Genomic DNA, 27,558 nt, shown 5'->3' on the forward strand with positions numbered 1-27,558 from the left:
GGATCATTCGCCCAGCCCTACCTTAAACTTGGCTGTGATCTGACTGATGAGAGGAATGAACTCCTGCAGGTCTCGAGGCTCGCAGTCCTTCAGCATGTGCTGCGACGCCGCAGGGATGAAGGGCAGCACCTCTTCCTCGAGGCAGATGATCATGCGGTGGATGAAGGAGCGAACGGCGCTGCGTAACGGACCTCGCTGGACGGGACAGCTCAGCGCCGGCAGGACCGTCTGCAGGCAGTCCAGATACACCTCCGAGCAGCCGCACTGCTTCACCGTCTGCTTGTTACTGAACGCCTTACTGGTGCGACTGAGGAAGAGGAGCAAATTACTGATGGGTCCTTCATGAAAGTTCTTTGTTATAAAAGTCTTTCGTTCATTGCGTCTGTCACGTGACAAATGAACGAAAGACTCAGAAGGTAAAGTCATTATGTTCCCTGTAAATAATTTTTGACTGCATTATAATGATTTCTTAATTCAGAATATGATCAAGATTGCATAAGTGGGCATATTCGGGCAATTTGGCTGTTAAAAGTATAACATTTAAAGCCACTTAAATGAACGAAATGACTCAAAAAAAAAAGATTTGTTCATTTTGATGAGTGAGATCGAACCAAGAGTGTCAGTGAAATGATCCGAACTTCCCATCACTACTGGAAATACTGGACAAACAAGTAAAGGCCCTTGCACACTGAGTCCGAAATTCGCGTCCGTCATAAAAAAATTCAGATTGAGATAGATTTTCTGTGTTTTCCGCATCCACAGCAAGCATTTTGAGAGGCGTTCAGAGCCACCGAATGACGAATACCAAAAAACGTGCGAATTTTTTCGATCTTGTACGTCAGAACGTAGGCTCACTATTGGCCGACGCTGGTCATGTGTGCGATGCGTGTGACGTACAACACAGAAGCGCTGCGCTGTTACACTACGTGAACTCACTCAGAGGAACACAGAAGAAAATCAATACTTGAATAAAGTCGTTATTTTTGCGCAGAAAAAGTATTCTCATCGCTTGATAAACTTGAGGTTGAGCCGCTGTAGTCACTTGGACTATTTTAACAATGTCTTTACTAACTTTCTGGGCCGGCCAGTTTCAATAACAGAGAAGCCTATGGAGGAGTGAGCCAGCTCTCAGATTTCATCAAAAATATCTTCATTTGTGTTCTGAAGATGAACGAAAGTCTCACGGGGTTGGAACAACATGAGGGCGAGTAATTACTGACAGAATTTACATTTTTGGGTGAACTAACCCTTTAAACCACTTTAAAAGTTTGATTTATTTTTGCAAATTAGATCAGCTGTGTGTGTGTGTGTGTGTACCTGGCGAACCCCACAGCGTGACTCAGACAGTCCGCCAGCGCCACCTGTCTCTCTTCATCGCCCTCCTGTGGCAGTTTGGCGAGTAGCATCCGAAACGCCTCCATTAGCGGCGTGAGAAGGCTCCGCATCAGAGCCTGTTTGCGTTCGGCCGGACTGTCTCCGTTCACGATCAACACGCCGGCCGTCTCAAACATGAACAGCTGGTCGTCGTTGCTGAGCAGCGCTGGAAACCCATTCTCCTGGAGAGACAGAGAGATAACACGTAAAGTAGATGTTTACGGCATATTTAAATGCAGCTGAATGATTTTTATGAGCCGTTTTACCGGGGGAGCGAGCTCTAACAGGTCCTGTATTCTGCTGAGTATGTCCTCGATGAACGCGTTCATGTGTTTACTGCACAAATAAACAAGAGAGAGTATTATTAGATAACGCAAACTCTGAATCAACATGCACCAACGCTACAATTTTCTATATGTCAATCATTTGTTAAACAGGTATTCATTACTTCAGTGAGCTCATTGTTTCAGCCTTAAATTTTTACATTGTTTAAATTAATAAATTTTTTGCTAACTGTGATTTGCATATGTACATTAAATTCCATGTAAAATACCATGTGTGTGAGTGAGTGAGTGAGTGTGTGTGAGTGAGTGAGTGAGTGAGTGTGTGTGTGAGTAAGTGTGTGTGAGTGTGTGTTTGAAGCAAGGTTATTATAGTTTTGCATTTTTCATAAGTTTTTATTTTTATTTCGTTTTGACTTTGTTTTCAAATTCAGTTTAGTTTTAATTAGTTTTAAAAGTGGGTTTGCTAGTTTAGTTTAGTTTTTGAAAATGCTTAGTTTTAGTTTAGTTTTTATTAGTTTTAGTGTTAGTTTTAGTCTTTTTTGGTAATTTGGGTTATTTGTCAGGGGCAAGATTCAAAAAGGTCAGAAAAAGTATTGTGTAATAATAACTCAACAAAAACATCATACAATTTTAGAAAAAAATTAACACCCCATTGAAATTCCTTTACCTCTTACAAAATCCACACGCCGTACCAAAAATCTACACATCTTCTATACAGAATTCACATACAAATACCACAGCTGTCCAATTTTCACTAACTATACTAAATTTACCCTATACAGTCAATAGCCTACTCATCTGGATTGAAGCAGCAAACATTCAGTGTAAAAGTAAAAAAAAAAAAAATTACATAACATTATTTAATATTTGAATCACAGCTTTTGACATCGACAACCACAACCAAAAAGTGCATTTTACCTCAAACTTGCGACTAGTTAACTTTCTAAAGAAGGCGCAATCGCTTCTCGGGTCGACATTAACACACAAAATTATATTCAGAATTTCAAATATTTTTATAACACTTTTTAATGTGTGATTGTGTAAAGGTGTTCACGAGATACCAACCTTTCGCGAACTTGCTTTCAACGTCGAACGAACACTCGTTCTCATGGAAACGCGGTGTGCACAGAGGGGAGGGGCTTGTGTGTGTGTGTGTGTGTGTGTGTGTGTGCGCGAATGTGAGAGACGCTTGAGTGACAGAGAGACGGAGGGAGAGCAGGGAAAGGAAATGCAGCTGAACGAATACGCTGCGTGTTTTAAATAGCATTAATGAAATTAAATGAAAATGAAAGACCTTGACAAAGACGAAAACTAAGGACATTTACTCTAATTTTATTTTATTTTAGTTAGTTTTGCTAAACACACATTACAGTTTTAGTTAGTTATCGTTTTTTTGTAATGCCTCGTTTTTATTTTTATTTCAGTTAACGACAATGTTTTTTCCACCTAGTTTTCGTTTTTTTCGTTAGTTTTCGTTAACGATTATAACCTTGGTTTGAAGAAATGTGAATGTTTTCTATTTGTATGTATCTGTTTTATAATGTACTTAGAAATGCCCAACCAGGGACAGGAGTTGAAAATTAGCATTAGCTATAAACTCTATATGCTGCGCATCAGTTACAGGCTTTGTATTTTAACTATGTTTGACTGTATGGTCCCTGTTAAATAAATAAATAAATAAATAAAATAAAATTTCTGAAACACATAACTTAGACAGTTTCCTCTGATAACAGATCACTGTAAATTGTAATGTGGACTCGTCTATTTTCTATAAAGCTGCTTTGAAATGATGTGTATTGTGAAAAGCGCTATACAAATAAACATCAATTGAATATTATTAACATTGATAAAATGTATAAACATACTGTAAAATTCTGTCAAATGTAACATTTACTAGTGATGCACCTACACGGACATTTGAGTCATTATTTCCATTTGTCTAATTTGTATATATTTGAGCTTCCTTTCACGTCTCATCGTGCTTGAATGGTTTAAAAGCACTTGAATGAATGATAGCGTGATCATATAGTGTAACGGATGCTGTGTTTGTGTGTGTGTGACTCACTGCAGGGTTTTGATGAAGCGTGAGAACAGGTAAGCCACTCGACTGCGCACCTTCGGACTGCTGTGCCTCAGACCACGCTGGTCTAAAAACGCCATCTGAACAACACAAAAAACACACGCAAATCTCTCAAAACTCAGGTCGAACTAAATCTGCACCCCTCTCACATCTCTAAATGTGTTTAAATTATGGGTGACACATAAAATCAACCTTGTGAAAAGGAGTGTAATTGAATAACAGGCTTGAAACACTCACCAAGACACTGGGAATGTGCTGCGGCTCAACCAGGAAGAATTTATCATAGCGAACGACGGTCTCGAAGAACTCCAGAGTAACAGAGGAATGCTGATACCCGCTCACGCCACAGGAGATGAGCTACACACACACAACATCACTTACTTTGTGCCCGATTTATTCACTCGTTCTTTCATTGAGAATGTTTACATGCACATCAATGTGGTAAAATAGAATTATAATTACTATATATTTTCTTATATACTTTATTTCTCTGTGACATATGAATAAAAAACACTTATTAAACTAAAATCACAACTTAAATAACACTGCTACAAGTGAGCACAGCAAACCCGGAGCATCAAAAGTAAACACGGTGTGCATGTAAACGTGCTAATTTTCTATTCGCTCCGAACACTCAAGTGAGGAATGCTGGTCTCACCGTCCTCATCATGGCCTGTAGCGTGCTGGTTTTAGCAGTGTCTCCGGAGAAATGCGCTCCATGAGACGCGGGAAGAGCTTCACCCAGCATATACAGCAGTCTGATGGCCACCTCCACCTCCATGAACTGCACCGTCTGCCAGTTCCTACACACACACACACACACACACATCAATGAACCAAAGTCAGGTGATGTCTTTAGATGGGCTTTTAAAGAGCACCTATTCTGCTTTTTTTCCATCTTTCGTTAGTGTGTAATGTCGCTGTTTGTGCATGAAAAAGCTCTGCAAAGTTACAAATATCCTCTATATCAGTGTTTCTGAACTCCCTGAAACGCCTCCATTGTAGTCTTGAGTTTCTTCCGGGAACAAACACGTCACAATATTCCTCATTATAATAATTAATGCGCAGAATAAAGGGGCGGGGCCTGGTTGAGTTAGTTAGTAGTGTGTTAAACTGGCGGTTATAGTAAGGGGCGGGACATTTCCCAAACACACTCGAAGCGCTCGACCAATCACAACACACTGCTCCAGCCGACCAATCAGAGCACAGTGTCCTTTTCAGAAGGAGGGGCTTCATAGAGACAGGAAGTAAACAGAGCGTTACTGACAGACTGGGAAGAGAGGAGCCGCAACAATGGAAAATATGAGGAGAATAATCAACATTCAAGCAGGAAAACCTGTTCTAGTAGAGCCTGAAAACAACAAGACTTTGATCCTCTTTAAATTTAGGATGTATTAAAGGTCATATGAGTGCAAGGCTGTGATGTCATAACAATGAAGACTTCAGAACAACCTGTTTTGCAGGTACTTAGGGTCAAGAGGAAGCAGTGTGCTGAAAATTAGAGCATGTCTATGTAGTGCATTAAACAAAAGAACAAGGAAAATCCTGTTTTCTCTGATTTTAGATATCAGTGTGTTGTGCAGGTTCATGTCTCACTGCATGGTGGCGTTGAAGACTCTGTGCACAGACTCCAGCAGGAGCTCAGGAGAGACTTGAGCCAACCGATCCAGCAACATCTTCAGCTGTTTCCTGTATTCGACAAACATGGCCTCATCCTCGCCCTGAGAGAAGCAAACCTATATTTATGTACAGACAACAATTTATATAATTGGGCTGCAAGATGTTTCTAAATAAACCCGAGATCGCAATATGGCTCAGTAGGGCTGTCAAAATGGCTGAATTCTAATTTCTTTCTTAAATATTGGCAAAATTCTAATTATATTCGAATTCTAAAGGCAATACTTAATGTTACAGGGAAAAAGTACTGTATTGTCTCTTAAGCCCACAACAGGGCGCAAGCGAGAACTATAAACAAATATAAACCAAATAAAGCATCACATCTTTTATTGAAATGAAATTACATTCACTTTTTAGAGTGCATTAACTTTTCAAACAATTGTTCTTAAATAAAATATAATGTCCTTAATGTGCATGCAAGGAAAATTAGGTTACAATAATGCATAAAACTGTAAGTGCATCAGTAACCTGAGAAAGCAGGGTATACAATCTGATCAAAACTAGATAAGCTAACAAAAACAAACCGCTTCAGTCACGCCATCATCATGTCTCGCACGCCTCTTGACACAAAAAATGTAATGCACGGTTTTTGCATTCAAATGTGCATGTTTTTTTTGTTAATTCAACGAATATTCGAAATTCTAATTTTAATTTGACAGCCCTATGGCTTAGTGTGATTATCAAACATGGGAACAACACTCGCCATTGTGAACACTGTGTTGTCACGACAAACACTGTACATGTATATTGCCAAAGCACGCTAAGAACAGATCAGACTTTTCCACACTGACCTCATTCTCGAAGTTATACTCGTCATCGTACTTGAGTTTGTTCATCACAGCCAGCATGATCGCCTGTTAGCAAGACAACAACAATCATGAAGGACAGCACTAATCAACACTAACGCGTATGAGCCTGTGATGCTGCCGTACCTCCACGTTGCTCTTCTGCTGCTCACTGAGAGCTGGGAGCTGGAAAACACAAACACACAAATTTAATCATGAGGTTCATGTGTAGATAGGGCAGGGGAAAAAAATAGATTTTTCAATTAATCGTTTTTTAAAATGTGGTCGATTCAAAATCGATTCTTAAAGGCCACAAATTGATATTTTCCCATATTTATTTATCCATCACCCAGAAGCCAGTGTTAGTTTTCCTCCACTGTTCATAGGCTTCCATGTTACAGATAATGCTGGGAGATTTTATGTTTTTTTAATCTTGAACATAAAATAGCCTGATCCTGTTTGATCAAGGCATGCCACTGTCTGACTTTCAGCATCAATTGTTCCTCTTGCACCAAAATCCTGTCTATTAATTGTATGCATTTGAAATATAGAGTTGGGTTTGTTTTAATGTACCTAAAATAAAAAGAGTTTAATATACAGGTTTGAGGCTCTTAATGTCTTTTGATTAATTAACCACTTGTAAACTTATGTTCACTGTTCTTTTTTATAAATATAGGATTTGTATTAAATCTATATTCATTGAGTCGAATCGAGAATCGAAATCAAATCGATACCCAGCTCAAGTGTAGATCATCTTATAATATGTGACCCTGGACGACAAAACCAGTCACATAGGTACATTTTTTTTATTTGAGATTTATACATCATCTAAAAGCACAATAAATAAGCTTTCCATTGATGTGTGGTTTGTTAGGATAGGTCAATATTTGGCAGAGATACAACTATTGAAAATCTGGAATCTGAGGGTGCAAAAAATCTAAACATTGAGAAAATCTCCTTTAAAGTTGTTCATTTATGTTGGCGATTGTGCTGCATTCACTCACAGAAATAAATATTTAATATATTTATGGTAGTAAATTTACAAAATATCTTCATGGAACATGATCTTTACTTAATATCCTAATGATTTTTGGCATAAAAGAAAAATGGATAATTTTGACCCATACAGTGTATTGTTGGCTATTGCCACAAATATACTCGCGCGACTCGAGACTGGTTTTGTGATCCAGGGTCACATATTGTCTCATAATCATGTCTGCGCACCTGTTTGAGCACATGCAGGTAGTCGTAACAGAAGCCCACGATGTTGGCTGAGATATCGTCATCTTCATGAATTAGCAGCTGTAGCATCAGGGGAACCTTTGACTCCACGGCGTGCAGTGTTTCCGCAGAAACCTTCAAATCCGTCTTACTGAGTTTAGTCCAGCTTAGCACCAGAGACTGACCCATCCCGTTCACCAGCCGAGAAAACTTGGCCAGAAAATCCACATCCTCCTCCTGAGAGACACGACGTACACACAGATGACAAAACAAAGATGATTAATTGGTTACAGCAATTCTTGAATCAGTCTGAGTCATATGCATCCTTATATAAACTAAATATATAACGATTAGGGCGAGTGTCTAACCATGCAGGGTGCAATTTATTTAAATAAATATATGCTATCGGTTTCAGAGTGAAGCGTGGCACTAAAATAAAATAAAAGCTTGATGGTTTAACAAGGTGTAGATTAATAGTCCTATAAAATAATTTATATTAAATAGTTTATTTTACAGTACAATAGTATTACAATACATTTTATTTGTAATGCACTTTTTTTTGCAAAGTAAAAAAATAATAATAATGATTCAGTATCAATATAAATTTATTCTTTTTATTGTAAACAAAATAAATTTATTGTAATAATGGTAACACTTTACATTAAGTTCCCAGTGCATTAACTAGCGATAAGCAATACATTACGTACAGTATTTAATCATATCTTAATGCAAGTTAATAAAAATTCAGATCCATTAAATATTAACAGTTGCAACTATAATATATTTATTTATTTAATAATTATTTTAATAATTTAATAATTAATAATATTTAATGATATATTTGTACATGCTGAAATCAACATCAACTAAGATTAATTGCTTATTGTAAAGCAATTAATTGCTTATTGTAAAGTGTTACCATAATATTTGTAATGTAGAATAAAAAAAATATTTAATAAAAATAATTGTATTACAGAAAAACAAAATGTATGTTTTTGCCAATATCATTCAGCCATACCGAGAAACACCGTTTCCAGTTTACTCTCTGAAAGCAACATTACAACCGAAGATATGTAATGTTTTTGAGACTTAAATCAGTTGCTTGTGACAACATGGTTGTATTGCTGATGTATTTGCACACCTGTTCCACATTGAAGAACCCTGCGGACTGCAGCACCTGACACAGAGACTCCACCAGCTTGGTTTTGTCGACAGGATCCATGCCCTTATTGATGATCTCAAACAGACAATCGCACGCCTCCTCCCGCAGCTCCTCCATGGACATGTGGCTGAGCAACAGATTCACAAACCTACAAACACACACACACAACTCTCATTTAAACATGCATTTTCATTAAAAAGAAGGTCATTAGAGCCGATATATTTGAGCGAGATACACCTGTATTAGTGGTCGACGGATGTATCAGCCTTTATGTTCGTTTTTAAACTCCCCCTGTGGTGAAACTCAAGTTTTTAATGTTGTTTTTGTGTCTATGTGGTGTTTTTAATATGCTTTAAGTCAAACCATGTGTAAATTCATAAGTCGACAGCATTGCTGAGTGTTTTCTCCTTAAAACTGCAGTGAACCAAAGACAGTCTCAAAAACACTCTTTGAAATCGCTGGTGTTTCTGACGTCACAAAATACCTTGTAACCAATCAGATCAACGTGTGATCGTCAACCAGTGGATCTCTGAGCTGAATGAGTGAGTGAGTGTATTAATTTGCATATTCATAGAACCACACATACTAAATAAGGCAAGGGTGTCGAGTTACATTCAAGCTATTTTAAGGCATGAAGAATTTTTTTAAAGGAAAAAAACATTTAAATATGTCATTTTGGTGATCAAAGATGAGTTTTAAGTGACAAAATTGACTACAGGGGGACTTTAAATATCACCATCGGCCAATAAGTTATTGTGTCTAAAGTGGGACTTTTATTTTGACAGCGTCGGATGCCAAAATACTGATTGGTCAACATTCCGAGGTGCATTATTCTACAATAACAACTGTCGTCAATAGCAACCCTCAATATAACATACTGTCCAGTCTGCACTTCTTTCATGTCTCTCTTTACTTTACATATCGGCCACCAAACTCTAAAATATCTGCCTTTTCATCAAAAAAATCTATATGGGTCAACATATATGAGGTTCATCAGAGCTGCTGTGACCTGTCGTTGGCGATGAGGTTGAGGTCGATCCAGGACACGTACGCGCCCACCACCTCCAGACACTGGCAGGTCAGCTCGCTGTGTGTGTGCTGGTAAGTCTGAAGGATCTGGAACCAGGACTCCACCAGCGCCGGGATGCACTGCTCGCGCATGCCGTCTTTAATCAGAGTATTTCTGCGAGTCTCCTGGGAGAGAGAGAGAGAGAGAGAGAGAGAGAGAGAGATGTTTTAATGACACGAATGAATGGTGCAGACGCGTGGTTTCATATACCACACGCACGTGACACTCGCTGTGTTTTCAGCCTCTTCCATCTCACTATATGGACGTGAATGCATGAACTTCATCTCCAGAGCCACTCTGACAGTCACTTCATCAGCATTTTACTGTTTCATTAGAGAAAAACTATTGTTCGTCATAAAACACACAGAAACTCAAAGGTCTTTACGGCAACCCATCAAAATAAAAGTCCGGTTTAACTTGAAAGAAATATATACCGTTGTACAGTAGACTTTAGATACATCTCGGTGTAATAATTATACTAAACACTAATAATAATAAATTATCAACAAAACTTGTTCATTTAAGGAATAATACATTTTTCTTTCATGTTTTAATTTTAACAGTAAAGCTCATTGTGCAGCATGTTGTTTGACAAAAAAAGTTGAATTTCATATGATTAATAGATTATGATTTAATTAAATTAAAAATGTATGTTTTATGTCTTAATTTTATATATATATATATATATATATATATATATATATATATATAATGTGAAAAAAAAAACATTTAATGAAATTAAAAACAAAACATATTAAAATTGTTGTTTTTATGAATTTAACTAATAAGACATGCTTTTTGATTATTTAAATTTAATTAAACCATTAAAATGAAGTCCAGAAAACTGAGAACACAGAATTTGGTAAAAATAAAACGGAATTTGAGAAAAAAAACAAAACATATTTCTTACGGCCCTAAACATGTAATTTTTTTTTTTTACTTTTAATTAATTGTTGTTAAATTGTTTAAGTTTCATGATTACATTTTTTTTTATTTAACCATTAAAATTGAGTCCCGAAAAAAAAAAAGAACTGAACCCAGAAAAATTTTAATGGAAAAAATAAAAAATAAAATAAAACTGATTTCATAAGGCCCTAAGAATGCAAAGATGTTTGTTCCTGTTTTACCTCCGGGCTGTGCAGGATGTCCCGATCGACCACCTCAGCATCGATGGCCATCAGCATCCGCAGGTAAATGTCCACACCGTTCGGATTCAGCCCCACCAGAGCGAGGATGTCAAAGAAGAACTTGGGCCAGAAAGTCAGATACTCCTTCACAAACGTCAGGGCCAAAACCTGCGCCGCCTTATTCCTGATGAAGGGCTTCTCCGGATGCAAGTTCATCAGCTGGACGAAAGCACCAACACGCAGAGATGGAATCATATTTCAATGATTACGCATTCATACACACATGAATATCGATCAAAAGGCCAACAGCACTAACCTGAGCCTGCAACCACTTCATCAGGGTCTCTCGGATCAGCTGCTGTTGAGCCGCGGAGAGCGACCCGTGTCTGCAAAACACACAGCGTTTAACGCCATACATTGATATTTTGTGTACTTTTTAATGATAGAAGCCATGTGCAGGAGAATAGATCATAACTGAAATAAGTTGAAGCACTAAAATTATTACCTGGAAATAAATAATAAAATGACAAAAGCACAATGAAATTACTAAAATATTAAACCATTAAAATTAGCATGAAAACAAAAATATACAGTGCTATGCATAAGTTTAGACACCCATACTAAAGTTGACTAAAAAGAGGAATAAAAAAATCATCTTTTGGAAACTGAACTTAATGCCTTAATTTAAAAAATTAGGAAAAATCCAACCTTTAAGGACACCAATTTTCTTTGTGAATGAATAATGTATCGTAAAAAAATAAATGTTCTTTCTTAAAATACAGGGTGCATAAGTTTGGACACCCCTATGTTAAATTCCCATAGAGGCAGGCAGATTTTTATTTTTAAGTATTTTTTTAATTTTTTTTTTTAGGATACTATGCATCCTGATAAAAGTTCCCTTGGCATTTGGAATTAAAATAGCCCCACATCATCACATAGGCTTCACCATACCTAGAGACTGGCATGGGGTACTTTCCATAAGATCATCTCTCAATGCAAATCAAACTAGCTATTAGGCTAACTGAAATAAAACCATGCCAATCTCTAGGTATGGTGAAGGCTATGTGATGATGTGGGGCTATTTTAATTCCAAAGGCCAAGGGAACTTTATCAGGATGCATAGTATCCTAAAAATTTTTTTTTTTTAAATACTTAAAAATAAAAATCTGCCTGCCTCTATGGGAATTTAACATAGGGGTGTCCAAACTTATGCACCCTGTATTTTAAGGAAGAACATTTATTTATTTACGATACATTATTCATTCACAAAGAAAATTGGTGTCCTTAAAGGTTGGATTTTTCCTAATTTTTTAAATTAAGGCATTAAGTTCAATTTCCAAAAGATGATTTTTTATTCCTCTTTTTAGTCAACTTTAGCATGGGTGTCTAAACTTATGCATAACACTGTAAATATAAGCTAATTCAAAATATTAATAAAACTCAAATATAAAAATAGAATAGCACTGACCAGAACTAAAAGGACCAGGTCTAATTGTTTGCTTAGTGCTAAATTTGTTAGGTAATGCTGTGTAAGTGACCGACACAATCTCCCTCCAAATATACATCATTCTTAAACAGTAGCAAACCAATATTTGTGTGTTATGGGTCTAAAGTCGGCATAAATGAAAATTCACCCCATCTATTCTCTGAATGCATGTTATAATCAACAAGAATCTTGATTTATTGTATACTGTGCAGTTGATGACGTCAATTTTAGTTTTTATATTCGTATATTATTGTGCTGCTGTAATGTGTGAATTTAATAGAGACTATCTAATCTAATCTAAATGATTCATCCATGTATACATTTTTTAAATGTTTGACCTGGGAATGTTTAATCATTCATTTAATCATATGACGTATGCTGGATCCTCCAATCATTCAGTCCGCTTAAACTCCGCCCCTGCCAGCTCAAGCTCATTTGCATACACTTTTGAGTGCCACGCCCACATCTCAACATCCAATCAACAACCGATACATAGAAGCAAAAACCCCACCCTACATTTGTTCTCAATCCGGAAGATCTGTCGCTACTTCTGTTTCAGTGTGACTTTAATGTACCACCACACTATGATACAATTCAAATTTTTCCAACACAAATATTAATGCAAAAGATTCAGTGATACCTGAATTTGATCTGGTGCTCCAAGACTTGAAAGCAGAAGAACTTCACATGATCGTCACTGACAAAAGAACACACATTTAAATTATTCAACATTATTAAATGAAGAATATCAGTACGTTCCTCTGATACATTATGGCATTAATAGTATATATAACAGCAGGCTTTGCTGCAACATTTCTTGCATCCCTGTATTAGGCTCAGCAGTGTGATGCTCTGCTCACCTGTAAACCCCTTTAACCAGGGCTTCAGCACACACCCCCCATCCATCCCGAGACTCTTTCAACTGCTCAAAATATGCCAGCGCCTGAAAGCACAGAAAACATTTCACAGAGTGCACAGAGTGTTTTTCATACTCGATGATGCACTGCACTCATTTGCAAAATTAAAAGTTGGTTATGCAATATATGTAAAAAGAAACACTGTGTAAATGAATGAATTTAAGAGCACCTATTATGCTTTTTCCCCTATCTTCATCTGTCTTTAGTGTGTAATGTTGCAGTTTGAGCATGAAAAAGCTCTGCAAAGCTCCAGTTAATCTCTATATCAGTGTTTCTGAACTCCTGAAACGCCTCCATTGTAGTCTTGAGTTTCTTCCGGGAACGAACACGTCACAATATTCCTCATTATAATAATTAATGCGCTGAATAAAGGGGCGGGGCCTGGCTGAGTTAGTTAGTAGTGTGTTAAACTGGCGGTTATGGTAAGGGGCGGGACATTTCCCCAAACACACTCGAAGCGCTCGACCAATCACAACACACTGCTCCAGCCGACCAATCAGAGCACAGTGTGCTTTTCAGAAGGAGGGGCTTCATAGAGACAGGAAGTAAACAGAGCGTTACTGACAGACTGGGAAGAGAGGAGCCGCAACAATGGAGAATATGAGGAGAATAATCAACATTCAAGCAGGAAAACCTGTTCTAGTAGAGCCTGAAACAACATCAAGGCATAATAGGTCCTCTTTAAATGTATATATGTTTGCTGTAGTGTTTTGTTCTCACCCTCTGCCTGTAACAGGCATCAGCGTTGGGGTTCAGTCCCATGAGGGCCTGCTCGTCCATGATGGCAGGTAACGCCGACTCGCAGGCCATATGTGGGTTAGCTGCTGTCCTTGATCAGTTTATTCCCAATCTCCGCACAGGACACACACATCTGAGTGAGAGACACACACACAAACATGAGTCAGACTGAAATATCTTAGCGCGCACACAATACAAACACCATAATATAAAGTCAGATCTTAGGCAAAGCAGTGGTTGATGATATACTGATGATATAACCAGAGAGAGAGCAGGGTGACCAATGACTGATACAATATAACACTCTTATTATACAATATTTACTCAATCAACCAAAGAAAAAAAGAAGTGTACATTACACAGCGAGCAAGTTAACAATTCTGTTAATCAAGCAAGTGAACAGTTTGAGACCACAGAGACACTGATTTTGATCCAAAAATTTTTTAAAAAAATCTACCAATATATCAGTCTATCGCTAAAAACACACTGGAAAATAATAGTTTTGCAGCTTGTGTAGTTTACTTAATTAAAATGAGCTGAAGCAACACACAACTACAGTACATTTTATCACAACTTAATTTCATTGTGTTCAGTCCACTTAAATATGCTGACCTGAAGTTCACTTCTTTTACTCATTTGAGTTGAGACTACATGAATCGCTGCATTAACTGAAACTGCATTGGTGGATTTTTTACGGTAAATTAATTAATCAAATGAATTATGTATGTGCTTATTCGCTTTGTTCATTTTACTTAGTTAAGTGGATTATGTACTAAATTCTATGTGTGAGGTTTACTAAATCAGAGTTTAAAACCATACATTTAACTTTTTAATGTGATCTTATACCATAGTAATTACATGGTAACTTGAAAGAATAATAAAAGTTTAATGAGATGAACATGACCATTTCAGGTCACACATTCATAAGAATGTCAGTTTGACAAAATTAGATTATGATCTTTAACAAAGAGCTATTTGATTATGCAATTCAATGTCAATATTTACTGAAGAACATTAATGACCTCACCAGAGCAATAACAACAGATCAATGACCAAACACACACACACACACACGCTGAATCAGCACTTTCTCTTTCATTCCCTCTTTCACTGTGTGTAGTTTAAGAAATGTAATTGTACGTTATGATTTTAGGACGTGGTACCAAGGTATTCTGACATATATACCATAGTATTTCCATGGTATTGTTAGAATTTAACTTGAATGGTAATCCATTACCTGACAGCACCTCTGTAACTACTTTTTCTGATGCAACACGGGCCCAATAGTGAGTTTAACCAAAGCCATATGATCCACTGACCCAAAGCACTATTCGATTTTCACCATATAATTAGATTTACCTCAGATATTTATATTTGTTATTACTATTATTATTCGTGTATCATAAAAATAACAGCCTAATTCCTGCGCGCTCGCGCTGCTAACCGACAAGCGTGTCACGCGCGTGCCGAATCTCAGCGAACGTGGCGTGACAAGACTGAGAAAACACGTCGAAATAACGACAAACCTCCGTTGTACAACAAAACGGACTCACATGTGTGGTGTTGAATCACACGCGCGCGTAGTTTAATGAGTTATCGGCTTAATTGATTGTATATAAGAGTTGTTGTGAATGTGATGATGACAGACGGCTCGCGCAGCAGCACCACCATCCGCGCGCGCTGTCAGACAAAAGACTCGCGCGTAACTTCCATCTAAATGAATAAGACATGCCGCGACCGTGTAAATGTACGGATATGGTTGAGGTTACCGCACCTTACTGTGAACTTTACCGCTCCATCATCATCCGCCCTGCTCAAGTGACTCAGTGCGCATGCTATAGAATCAACAGCGGCGTGTCCGGCCGACCGGATGTGACGAGGACAAGAACAGGAAGAACTTCAGGACGTAAACGCGCGCGCACGCTCACACTTTACGTGTGTAAATGAGGATATGTCATTTTTTATATAAAGATTTATATAACGAATTAACAATAAAAGAAAACGTTTTGTAACATATATATATATATATGATTAAAATAAGTACAAATTATATTAAATTACATTAAATCTTTTTATATTAAAACCAACAAATAAATATATAAATTGGGTCTAACTAACATATATACTAACTATATAGATGCCTTTTAAATTTTGGGATGGGGGTCCCTCATGCTTTGGGGGTCTGTGGCACAGATAAAATACATTAAAATTGTCTTTATTATGTCTATGGTCTCTAAAAGATTGAAAACCCCCTGCGCTAGGTTATAAACCTTTTATGTTTATTTCTTTCCACTAGAGGACACTGTTCACCAACTAAATACACTAAAGGTGCACCTTATTTACCCATTAAGTTACATTATTATTACTTTAAAGGTACATATTAGTAGCAACCCTTTGAAAGGTTACTTTTTTTCTAAGAGTGAAGACTCACTGAAACTGTATGACAGACGTATGAAGTAGAATGGATCATACTCCTTTTTTTTTAAAGACCCCATGAAATTGATTGATTGATTGATTGAACTTTATTGTCCAGTCTGTTTTTACAGAGCGGAAATTTTTCTTTGACACTGTAACATACATTCACTGCTTAGAAAAACACATCACACATCAACAGCACAAATACAAAGAATTATATAGTTAAACACTGTAAGAAAGAAGAAAGAATGTAAAATATCAGTCATTCTAATTAAAACACTGTACGATTTAAGATAATCACTGCCATTGGAAGAAAAGATCTTTTATAGACATTTTTCCTAGCCAAGGGAATTTTTAGTCTGCGTCCAGATGGGAGTAATTCAAAAGCAGAGTGAAGAGGATGCGAGTTATCTTTAAAAATCGCAATTGCCATTTTTCCCATAAAATGATCGAACAAGCTCTGAAGTGACTGTTGTTTTTGTCCAGTAATCTTATTTGCTTGATTAATAATTTGTGAGACTTTGTTCTTTTGTTTTAATGTTAGATTGCCGTACCATGAAACAATATTATATGTGATAATACTCTCAATCATTGATCGATATAACATAGTTAGGGTCTGCTGACTAATATTGAAGCTTCTCAGTTTCCTGAGGAGACCCAGGCGTTGTCGTGCTTTTTTATAAATATACTCTACATTACTTTCAAAATTGAGTTTCTCATCTATAATTGTACCCAAATATTTAAAATTCGAGACCTGCTCTACAGTTTTTTCCTTTATGACAACTGGTTTATATTCAGACGCGGTATCTACTCTTCTCGATTGATTTCTCAGACATAACTCTTTTGTCTTTTCAATATTAAGATGTAAAAAACTATTCTCAAACCAACAGATAATACTGTCAATGTACTCAAAATATGAGGTGCAGTTCATTTCTTTCTGACATGAGACCAATGCCATATCATCGGCATATTTTATAAGGGTAAGGTTGTCGTCATTGCACTTCAGTTCATTTATGTATACGGAAAAAAGTATTGGAGACAGTACACATCCCTGCGGTACCCCAGTATGTAAAACCAAGCAATCCGACATAACATTATTAACACAAACTCGCTGAGGGCGACCTTTTAAAAACTCCTTAATCCATAAAATCATCCAACTACTAGCACCTAACTCATAGAGGCGCTTTAAAAGAAGATGAGGTTGGACAGTATTAAAAGCGGATGAGAAATCCATGAAGAGTATTCGAACATAGGAATTTGAGTTATCTAGATGATTTTGAACCTTATTTAAGAGAGTGAGAGAGGCATCCACAGTGCTCCTATTGGCCCGATAGGCAAATTGCAGGGGGTCTATGCATGAAATCAAAATCGAAATCAAGTTTTGGCTAAAAAAATCTAAAGCATCCCTCCCTACATTATAATAGATGGTTAAGCTAGGGCTAAGATCAGTGATCAGTCACTTATTCACACAATTACTATTTTTATATGGTGAATGGCACATAGTGCACTAGGCCAGGGGACAGGGAACGATTCAGACAGTGTAAATATGCTTTCCATTGGGGCGAATGAAGTCTGGTTTCACGTTAGTGTCCAGAAACATGACAGCACAGAGTCGACACAGGCCACAAAACGTATTGGATCCTCTGAATTCTGCACAGAATGCTGTATTTTAAAGCGATATGGAGATTAGGAGAAGAAACGTTAGAGATTATGAGGAAACTGCGGCTTTAATGATCTCAACGGCTCTGTCCGAGCTGTGATGTAAACCAAACCATAGACAGTAAAAGAAATGGACACAGCGACCCCATAGACTTCAACGGAGAAAAGTGAAGCAAATTAGAAGCACTTCTTCCTGATGGCTGAGCGACTGCACAGACTCAAACTGAGCTTGACGACGTGGATGTGACGTGAGCAACCCATCTGTCTTCTAGTAGCTGTGCCGAGAGAAATCTGAATCATTCCCTTCCGAATCTTGCAGAGACGGAGAGCGTGAGTAGGAGCTGTCCATGAGCTAGGAGGACCTTTATGACTCTCTATGGGCTTCTCCCTTGACTTTATCGGACTCTATGCCTCCACGTCCCCCCGATTGACTGCGAGCTTCTCCTCCTGTCTATATGGTAATTTCCAGAGAGTCGTGTGGTTATGACGCAATCGTTAGCCTATTTTTACAAAAACTGCTTCTACGGGGCCATAACGTTAGATACAAGGTAATGGAGCCTTTTAAACATTGTCGTGTTTCTTTAGAAATAAACAATGGACAAATGGAGTCTTTAAACGCCTCAGATGTAAAGTTATTCGCTGTCAAAGTGACGCCAAAATGAATGGGAGTCAATGGAATGCTAACAGCAGGTGATGGCTTGTTAGCCAATTGCGGGCCCTGCGGATGGTACACTTTCCGGGTGCTGGATTACCCCCCCCCCCTTGACCAAATGGCTATTTCAAAAAAGGGGAGGAGCTGTTCGATATGCCCCGCCCTGTCTTCCTGTTTCAGTGGAAATAGGGGTTATGCACAACCAACTTCCGTATTCTGTGAAACAGATCGCGTTGCTTCCGGTTTAGGTCCTCTGTACGAGCTACGTTGAATATGGCGCTGTTTTACTCGAGATGTCTTCAGGAGCTACCGAAGATGAGCATAACCATGTCCATACGTCTTTACACTGAATAATGCTGCTCATTTCAAGGCACTTTATTGGACCTTTAATTATTAGGCTTTTTTGTTTTTTGTTGTTGTTGCGATTTTATTTTTATACAGGACAGGTGGTGGTGGAAGCACATCCTCAAATATGCTCCTAAAGAAGAGAAGATTCCCATAATAGAAATGCTTATTTAATGTTTTTTTTTTTTTTTTTAGGTCAAGAAACGGACAAAAAGTCAAAAAATGTATGTCATGGGGTCAATATCATTTTAATTATTTATTATATACACAGCACGTAGCCTATTTCAATGTGAGCAGATTAGAGTTGGGAGGTATTTTCTTAATATTTAACAAGAGCAACAATCAGACGTTTGAGGGCTGAAAAACTCTGTCTGAACTGCTTTAGCGGCTCTGAAAATCACGCTCGGCTCTCTTTGTTATTAAAGGATTCGAGGCCGGGGTTTAAAACACGGTCCTGAGAGCCAAAGCCCGTTTTTTCCTCCTCTCTGTCGGCGGCCGGACTGTTAGTGTTTGTTTAAACGGAAAGCTTTTTCATCACAATGCACGGAGCCGTGTTGAAAAGCAATCGGCACTACCTCATTTTAGTCCGAGGCACTACTTTACCTCACAGGGTGTTTAAGACCGTTGCGCGCAGGTACAGAGCCGTTGGCTTGGCAAGGAAATCCTCTGAAACCAATAATCCTGGGTAATTTTCATGGCTCGGCAGCAAACGCCCATCTTAATTGTACAGATGTTTCCCACGCTTGAGGCCCGATTGATTTCTCTGCTGGAGGAGGTAATTGTCCGATCCAGTTCGCTCGGACAGCCCGAACTACCGACTCGAGTTTTTTTATTTCTTCTTCACGAGAACAAACCGCAGCGCGACCGTTGCCGCTGAATGTGAAAATCAGCCTTTGGTTCGAGCGGTAATTAGGTCAATTAAATAACACACACCGTCCCCTGAAGACTCAAGAAAAGCACGTCCATTCTTTATAGTTTAAGTGTGTTTGACGATATGATTTCTTTCCCTGCAGAACATCAAAGAAACACTCAGACTTCCCGCCATTACGGCTCCATTCTCTGTCTGTCTTGTTCCCACACGCTGATAGAGTTTTACAGGTGGGGTTTCATTCTCGTTTGATTATTTATCCTGCTTTTCCTCCTGGAGGAACCACAGAAGTCCTGCCAGCTCTGACCCGCCTGTCACAACAACACTGTTGAATGATCAATCAGTTATGATGTTTTTACATTGCTTTAACTCATCAAAATAAGTTAAGCAAGATTCAACTCTTTTTAAGCCGGTTGAAATTACTTAAACATCCAAGTTGATTGTACTTGATATTTTTAAGGCAGCAACTTTTTTTTTTACAGTTAGCCTGAAAAGCTTTGAAATCAGCTCACCTCCTTCACTGAGTACTAGTAGGCAGTCATTCCCTAGATGTGTGTGCTGGATTTGTTTCTGAGATGTTGGAATATGCTCAGAAGACTGTAGAAACTTGTTTCCACCATGGAATAAAAAAGGTAATTGTGACTTTTTTATATCACAGTTCTCATTTGCAAGTTTACATCTCAATATTTTTACTATTAACTTACAATTGTGAATCTATATCACTCAATTCTGAGAATAAAAATCGGAATTGCGAGTTATAAAATCTGAATTGCGAGATAAAAGCTCACAAATGCAAGAAAATGTCAGAATTGTGATATAAAAAGTCAAAATTTCCTTTTTTCTTCTGTGGCGGAAACAAGTTTCTATAGTCTTCTAAGCATTTTCCAACAACTCAGAAACAAAATCCAACAAAATTGCAAGTTTATATCTCACAATTATGACTTTTTCTGAATTCTTAATTGTGAAAAATAGTCATAATTACTGAATTGTGAGATAGCCTATAATGATAGCCCCCATCTAAACGTATGAAACTTCAGCAAAAGTCTCAATTTACTCCCCATTTTTATTTATCTGAATGCAACAGTGAATCATCTTGCTGAAATGTGATAGTCTGATATATTCAGGAGCAAAATATGATTTGTTGTAAACGGCTTTGAGTCGAGTCTGTGTGGTCCGACTGATCTGAGGGGGGTCACTTTACAGTATGTCGACAACATGCTGACAAATCTGTTGGTATGTTATCCTGAAATGATCCCAAAATGAGTAAATAGTTCTTGTAGCCTGTAAAGCTGTGTGAGAGGAGTGCTGGTGGAAACTGGGAAAAAACGACAAAATCCCATAGCGTGACGCTCCATCCGCACTGCTGATCTCAGCCTTCATTAACTGCTTGTGTGACTTTCATCAAAGTCAAACAAATAAATGTCAGAGAATTTGAATTAATTCCCAGCATGCCAAGTGCCAAAGACCCCCTTCTCTGCCATGGAAAAGTTGAATGTTAATGCTCTGGGAGAGAGAGAGGGAGCTGTGAAATGTTCCCATATTTCTAATGCATATAACTTGAATAAAGCTAGTTTTATCTTAGCTCATGAGAAAACAAGACTACAAAAGACATGGCTTCTGTAAGCAAGAATACATAAAAGCCTATAAACTCTCTTCAGAAAATTTGGACTAAACCGCTCAATTCATATGGATTAGTTTTATGATCTCTTGTGAAAGTAGTTGCGTAGCCTGTCAATGGAGGGACATAAATCTCTCACAAAAGATCTTCATTTGAGTTGATCGAAAGTCTTACGGGTTTGGAACGATATCAGGGTGAGTGGGTGAACTAACCCTTTAAAAAGCCACTTACAGAGCTATAGCGGGAATTAGCATAAATTGGCCAGTTTTCTCTTTCAGGTCAGCTAAAGTCATGGCAGAGCAACATTTTTTAAGAGAATCTCGCTGAGCAAGTGAGTTAAAGTTGAACTGTTGACATGTTTATAGTGGCTACATGAAAAATAACACATCTGGTTTAACGGTACAAACATTTGAAGGAAACTCTATCGCCCTCTTGAGTGCTGAGGTTTGCTGCCACCACAGTAGCTCAAGAACACATTAAGTGCGTTTAACCGGACTGCCAAGCGTTCGCGTGCTCGCGGAAACTGTTCTTGGCCTTAATCAGCGATTTGTATTTCCACACAAGACTTTTGACAACTTTAGTTCCATGCTGAACTTCAACGGCCGTGCGGACGGACTCCAGTTCAAACGCTGTCCGTTCATTATACGGCCTGATTTTTCCACCTCGTGGTGGAATATTTTCCCGTTTGCACAGGAGCAACATCAGAAGTGAATGTGCGATATGAGCCAAACGCTCGGCTGAAGCTTTCCTTGTTCTTTACTCTCTGAACCTGAGATACACACAATCAAATATACCACACACACACAGAAGTCCAGACACTGCAGGAAAAGTCAGATGTTTAATCATTCAGTACATGTTTTTTTTTTCTCTCAGTGCAAAACAACAAGAGTTATTCTATAACGTGTGCTGGTCGTGTACAGAAGATCGTTGTGTGGTTGTGTGATCTCAGCTGTGGCCGATAGGTGGCGCCCTCTCTCTCTTTACTCTTTACTGATGTGATGAAGTGGGGCTCGTCCAGGTCAGCAGGAAAGAAACCCAAGATAAACATATAGACTGTACAAAAGCCCATCTGCAAACCCTAGTGAGCTGCATCCTAACTTAAGCGGCTGATCTGGAAAAAACAGTGGTGTGCGCAGGAGACTACTGAGTTTGACAAGCTAAACAACAGAAAATAAATGCACAAATATGGGGTACTTAATGCATGAGTAACATTTCAGTCATATTCAATCAAAAAATAAATAAATATTCAGGCCTAAATGTAAGATTACGCATTTGAATTGCATTTCAAATTTCCATTAATTTGGATTAGTTTCAACACAAACTAATAAACTTAATGTGATGCATATTCGTCAGTCATACATCATTGAAGAGGTCAGATTTCTGTGATAATACTAATAAACTGAGTGTGTTTTAAATGCACAATAACCAGAATTTTATAAATAAATAAAAAAAGCTGTATTCTGTTATCAGGCCAGTAGATGGCGATGTCACTTCGTAAAGTTTTCGCAGATCTGCGTGAACAGGGATCATTTTGATGTTTTCATCTGTACACGGAAAAGTTTAATTTTTAAATTAACGTGAAAAACTAAGTTTATTAGTTCGTTAAAACGGCGTAATCCAAATGAATGGAAGTTTAATATGCAATTCAAATACATAAATTTAACAATTTTGAGTGTTGGATGTTTGATTTTAGTAAGCTTTCTGTGACAGTCTTCGGATAGGGAATGAGTCTATGATGCTGTCTAGCTAGGCAGCTCACTAAGTTTTGGCACAGACTCACAGAAACATGGATGCCAAAGCTGATGAACATACAATGAACAGAGAGGTGGGCATGACTATAGTCTTCTTCATTCAACTGAACCACAAAATACGTCCATTAACAAAATGACTTGTATATATTTCTATATTTATATATCTAAAGTGCATTATAGTACAAAAATATAGAAGGTCAGCAGCACCTTGATACCTTTACAAAATAAATACACCATTCAAACAAAATAAATTACAGGAATTCTGACACCGTAATAGAGGCATAGTCCTAAAAAAAAAAAAAAAAAAAAAAAAGAATAAAAAGGAAAACGAAAAAGAAACAAAGCAAAGTATTCACAAGGATCCAAATCTGCAGCTCGGTGGAGCTGTAATAATGCTTTAGCAGTATCGTTATTTGTCATTGTCACTGTTCGGGCGCATTGAGAATATTTACAGACAATAAATATTTTCCTCTCACTTTTACAGTGGACGGTAACATGAGCATTTAGGTGTCCGTTTCAAAAGTCCTCACGGATCTGAAAGAGAAAAGGCAAAACTGTTACATTTCAATGAACTGATTCATTATTAAAACTATTATAGTAAAACAAACACTTAGTAAAAATAATGCTGTTTGTTATTTAATATATATATATACATTTTTAGAATGTAAACGTATGCGTTTTAAAACTGCAATTGTTACGTTAAAGAGCAACTTCTACTTGACTTAACCCATACAAATGTACTTTGTTGGTATGAATGAATGTATTTAGGTTGATTCAGTGATGTTGAATAATAATTTTGAGTTGAATAATCCATTACCATTTATTGCAATTAGTATCAAATGGTGCGTTCATGTTAATATTTAAATCGTAATTACGACGTGCAAAAATTACATCTCTAATGTGACCTTTTTTGTATAAAATTCAACATATTTTTTTAAAACTCTGCATCTGCATAATCAATAAATAATGCGCATCGGGTGAGTTTCTGATTTATGAAGGCGAATGAGTAAATTGAATCGTTATGTAACTGCAAAAAGCGGTAACCTGCAATTGTTACCCACAATTTATTTTGTTGGTATAAATGTATTTAGGTTAATTCAGCAATATTTTCGACTTGAATAAAACCAGTTAATTTATTTTTTCAGTGTATGGCATTTTGTACATGCAACTTAAGATAGTTTTATTGCAGATAAATTCATTTGAACAAATGTGCCATTAATACAGATGCAGCATCCACTTTTCTTAATGACTCCTGAAACTCGTAATTACGATTTTGTGGTTAAACTCAAATATCCGTGACTTGACTTGAACGCACCATGTACTTCTAATGGGGGTGTAACAATATATCGTGTCACAATATATCACAATACAAACATGCAACAATATGTATTGTAGATAGTTCACCCAAAATAAAAATTACTGTGAGAAAGTTTTAGTGTCAGTACTGCATTAAACTACTCTATATAATGTTGAATATAATGTATAATAATGCATATTTGTGGGTTCTGATAATGCTAAATGTCTGATGTTACCAGTAAAAAATGCAGTCAGTGAAAGAGTGAAAGCATATTCATCTACAATAATTCTGTATTTTTATCTTCAGGATCATGAATATTGTTATTCTGGTGTCTCTGTTGTGTTTCCAAGTCCAAGACTATTCATTTACACACACATTTTAATCAACAACAGCACATTTTTTTGTTAACATTTTATCATATGTCTTGGAGTATCGCGATAATATGAGTTCAGTATCGTGATATGTATCGAATCGTGACATGAGGGCATCTTTTAATGATGAGTATCTGATCAGACAATAACGTACCGTTGTCAAAGACTGACAGTGTTTTAGTGCATCGCCCACTCCAGGTGGAAGCCGCTGCCGAACTCTTCCAGTGAACGAGCTCTCCTCTTCCTCTTCTCCCCATCTCTCCTCTTCCCCACTCTCCCTTTCTTCTTCCTCTTCCCGATGGCATTCATCGTGCTCTCTTTGTACGTTTGCGACTTGTTGGTTTCTTGCGGGAGGTTTGTTCCCTCCTCGTCCTCCAGACGGAAGCTGATCGGCAGATTCTTGGTGCCGCCGGCGGGTTTCGGATGCGCGGTTCCCGTTCCCATGGAGACGCCGACTCCCATCGGCACGGCGACGGTGAAGCCGCCTCCCCCTCCGCTGCTGACTCCGCCCCTCGGCTGCTGAGCCTCGCGGATCTCAGCCGTATGAACTTCATGAAGAAGCTCCTGAAGCCACAAGCGTCTCTTAAAGTCCTGCAGCGTTCGGCCCTTATCGTGCATCAGCTGAGCGTGTGTTACCGAGCGCTTGCTGGGGGAGAGACAACCGAGACAGAAGTCACAATTAATAATAACTTTCACATGTCACTCAAAAACACTGTTTCGTTCACATAAACTTTTTTATTTTCAGCTGACGCCACTAAGCTCTCTTTATTTTTGAATAGCAATGCCCACTTTTTCACAATCCAATCAATTCAAGTAAAATGGAAAAAATTATTAAAAATTTTGTTTTCCAGCACAAATATCTAAACGTTCTTAAATCAAGATAGTTTCAAGATCCTGAAAAATTGATAAAAATGAAGTGAGTTTGTGCTTAAAACAAGAACACATATCTGCCAATGGGGTCAGAAAAATAAACTTAATTCAAAGAGAAAATAAGATTATTTTTGTGAGCCCAATTTTATTTCTTGATATTTTAAATAGAAAACAAGACAAAAATACTAAAAAAATTATCAGAAAGAATATCAAAATAAATTGCAGTTCACTTAAAAATGAATAATAAATTATACACACACACAGACTTGTGTTTTATTATTGTTTAGGCATAAGATTTAGTGGATTTGAAGGAGAAAAATATTTATTTGCAAAATATATTCTCTTGAATCAAATATTAAGATTTTAGCTCTTTTTACTGAAAAACAAGACAACTAATCAAGAGACTAATCAAGATGACAATGATAAAGTCAAGCTTGCAGTAAATTCAATGCACCACACACACTTTACAGCACATGTGTTTGCTGCGTTTGACCCCGTGACCTCAGCATTACTAACTGAATGTGTGTGTAAATCAGTCTCTCGGGCCTCCCACATCGATCTGAGTCTCTTCTAGAATTCATTCTGTTTCCCACGCAAATATTTCAATGTTTCTAATTGCTGCAATCCCATTACCACTACATGTACACACACACACACACACACACACACACTCTCAACACACACAGTCACAGGCACTCACACACTCACTCTCACTCTCACACACACACACACACACACACACACACACACACACACACACACACTCTCAACACACACAGTCACAGGCACTCACACACTCACTCTCTCTCTCTCTCTCACACACACACACACACACACACACACACACACACACACACACACACACAAACACATTCACACACACTCTCTCTCTCTCACACAAACACACACACAAACACATTCACACACTCTCTCACACATCCACGCTCTCTCTCACACACAAAAACACATACTCGCACTCACACACACATACACACACACACACACACACAAGCTGATACACAATCTGACATGCCTTTAACCCAAATCCACTGGTCAGTGGATCAGTGAGTGTTTGTTCTGTCGCTCCTGTTTAATGTGTTTTTAGTTTAATCCAGGGGGTTTAATCCAACACCTTGCTGGAGCTCCCAGATCCCAGATCCCAGATCCCGCATCCCGCATCCCAGATCCCACATCTTAGATCCCACATCCTGCATCCCAGATCCAGCATCCCGCATCCCAGAACCCACATCTTAGATCCCACATCCTGCATCCCAGATCCCACATTCCAGATCCCACATCCTGCATCCCAGATCCCGCATCTTAGATCCCGCATCCCACATCTTAGATCCCGCATCTTAGATCCCACATCCCAGATCCCACATCTTAGATCCCGCATCCCACATCCCAGATCCCGCATCCCACATCCTGCATCCCAGATCCCGCATCCCAGATTCCACATCTTAGATCCCGCATCCCACATCCTGCATCCCAGATCCCGCATCTTAGATCCCAAATCCCAGATCCTGCATCCTAGATCCCACATCGAACCCAAACAAACCATCAGGAGTGCTGAAGTCCAGTGCACAGGCTTTTAACCGGGACAGAGGTGTGGATTTTAAACATGGTGAATCAAAACTATACTGGGCCGAAAATGGCAAACGCCAATAATAACAGGCTTGACGGGAGGAGAGCTGATGCTTAAACACTCACTGCAACAATTATAATTAATGCTTCCATTGAGTCTCGGCGGAGGCTCGTGTGGAGGTCGTTCTCGCTCCTGACAGCCAGGCGC

At 38.1% G+C, this 27,558-nt stretch overlaps 2 protein-coding genes across 6 annotated transcripts in view; both read right to left on the bottom strand.

Annotated features, from left to right (window-relative positions):
* The window catches only part of xpot (exportin, tRNA (nuclear export receptor for tRNAs)), a 28,813-nt gene extending 9,014 nt beyond the window's left edge, over positions 1-19,799 (bottom strand). The window contains exons 1-18 of one of the 4 annotated variants that reach the window (XM_079870127.1): positions 19,595-19,799; positions 13,903-14,053; positions 13,126-13,208; positions 12,906-12,962; positions 11,096-11,165; positions 10,780-10,998; positions 9,593-9,777; positions 8,563-8,731; positions 7,425-7,658; positions 6,348-6,386; positions 6,207-6,269; positions 5,335-5,459; positions 4,397-4,541; positions 3,976-4,095; positions 3,724-3,818; positions 1,641-1,710; positions 1,318-1,556; positions 22-307 (exon numbers count right to left, since the gene is read on the bottom strand). In XM_079870127.1, coding sequence (XP_079726253.1) covers positions 22-307; positions 1,318-1,556; positions 1,641-1,710; positions 3,724-3,818; positions 3,976-4,095; positions 4,397-4,541; positions 5,335-5,459; positions 6,207-6,269; positions 6,348-6,386; positions 7,425-7,658; positions 8,563-8,731; positions 9,593-9,777; positions 10,780-10,998; positions 11,096-11,165; positions 12,906-12,962; positions 13,126-13,208; positions 13,903-13,992 — 2,289 coding nt within the window. In that variant the 5' untranslated portion in view covers positions 13,993-14,053; positions 19,595-19,799. Of the gene's footprint in view, positions 1-21; positions 308-1,317; positions 1,557-1,640; positions 1,711-3,723; positions 3,819-3,975; positions 4,096-4,396; positions 4,542-5,334; positions 5,460-6,206; positions 6,270-6,347; positions 6,387-7,424; positions 7,659-8,562; positions 8,732-9,592; positions 9,778-10,779; positions 10,999-11,095; positions 11,166-12,905; positions 12,963-13,125; positions 13,209-13,902; positions 14,054-15,473; positions 15,561-15,694; positions 15,799-19,594 lie in introns of those variants that run through there. The other 3 variants (XM_079870125.1, XM_079870126.1, XM_079870128.1) reach the window with 3 other exon arrangements.
* Positions 19,800-22,302: 2,503 nt separating this feature from the next.
* The window catches only part of pthlha (parathyroid hormone-like hormone a), a 110,941-nt gene continuing 105,685 nt past the window's right edge, over positions 22,303-27,558 (bottom strand). For both annotated transcript variants that reach the window (XM_079870153.1, XM_079870152.1), the window contains 2 exons: positions 25,051-25,542; positions 22,303-23,762 (listed from right to left, as the gene is read on the bottom strand). In XM_079870153.1, the coding sequence (XP_079726279.1) occupies positions 25,074-25,542 (469 nt within the window). In that variant the 3' untranslated portion in view covers positions 22,303-23,762; positions 25,051-25,073. The remainder of the gene's footprint in view (positions 23,763-25,050; positions 25,543-27,558) is intronic.

The sequence above is a fragment of the Squalius cephalus genome (assembly GCF_949319135.1).
Source record: "Squalius cephalus genome assembly, chromosome: 4".
In the NCBI taxonomy this organism is placed as follows: Eukaryota; Metazoa; Chordata; class Actinopteri; order Cypriniformes; family Leuciscidae; genus Squalius; species Squalius cephalus.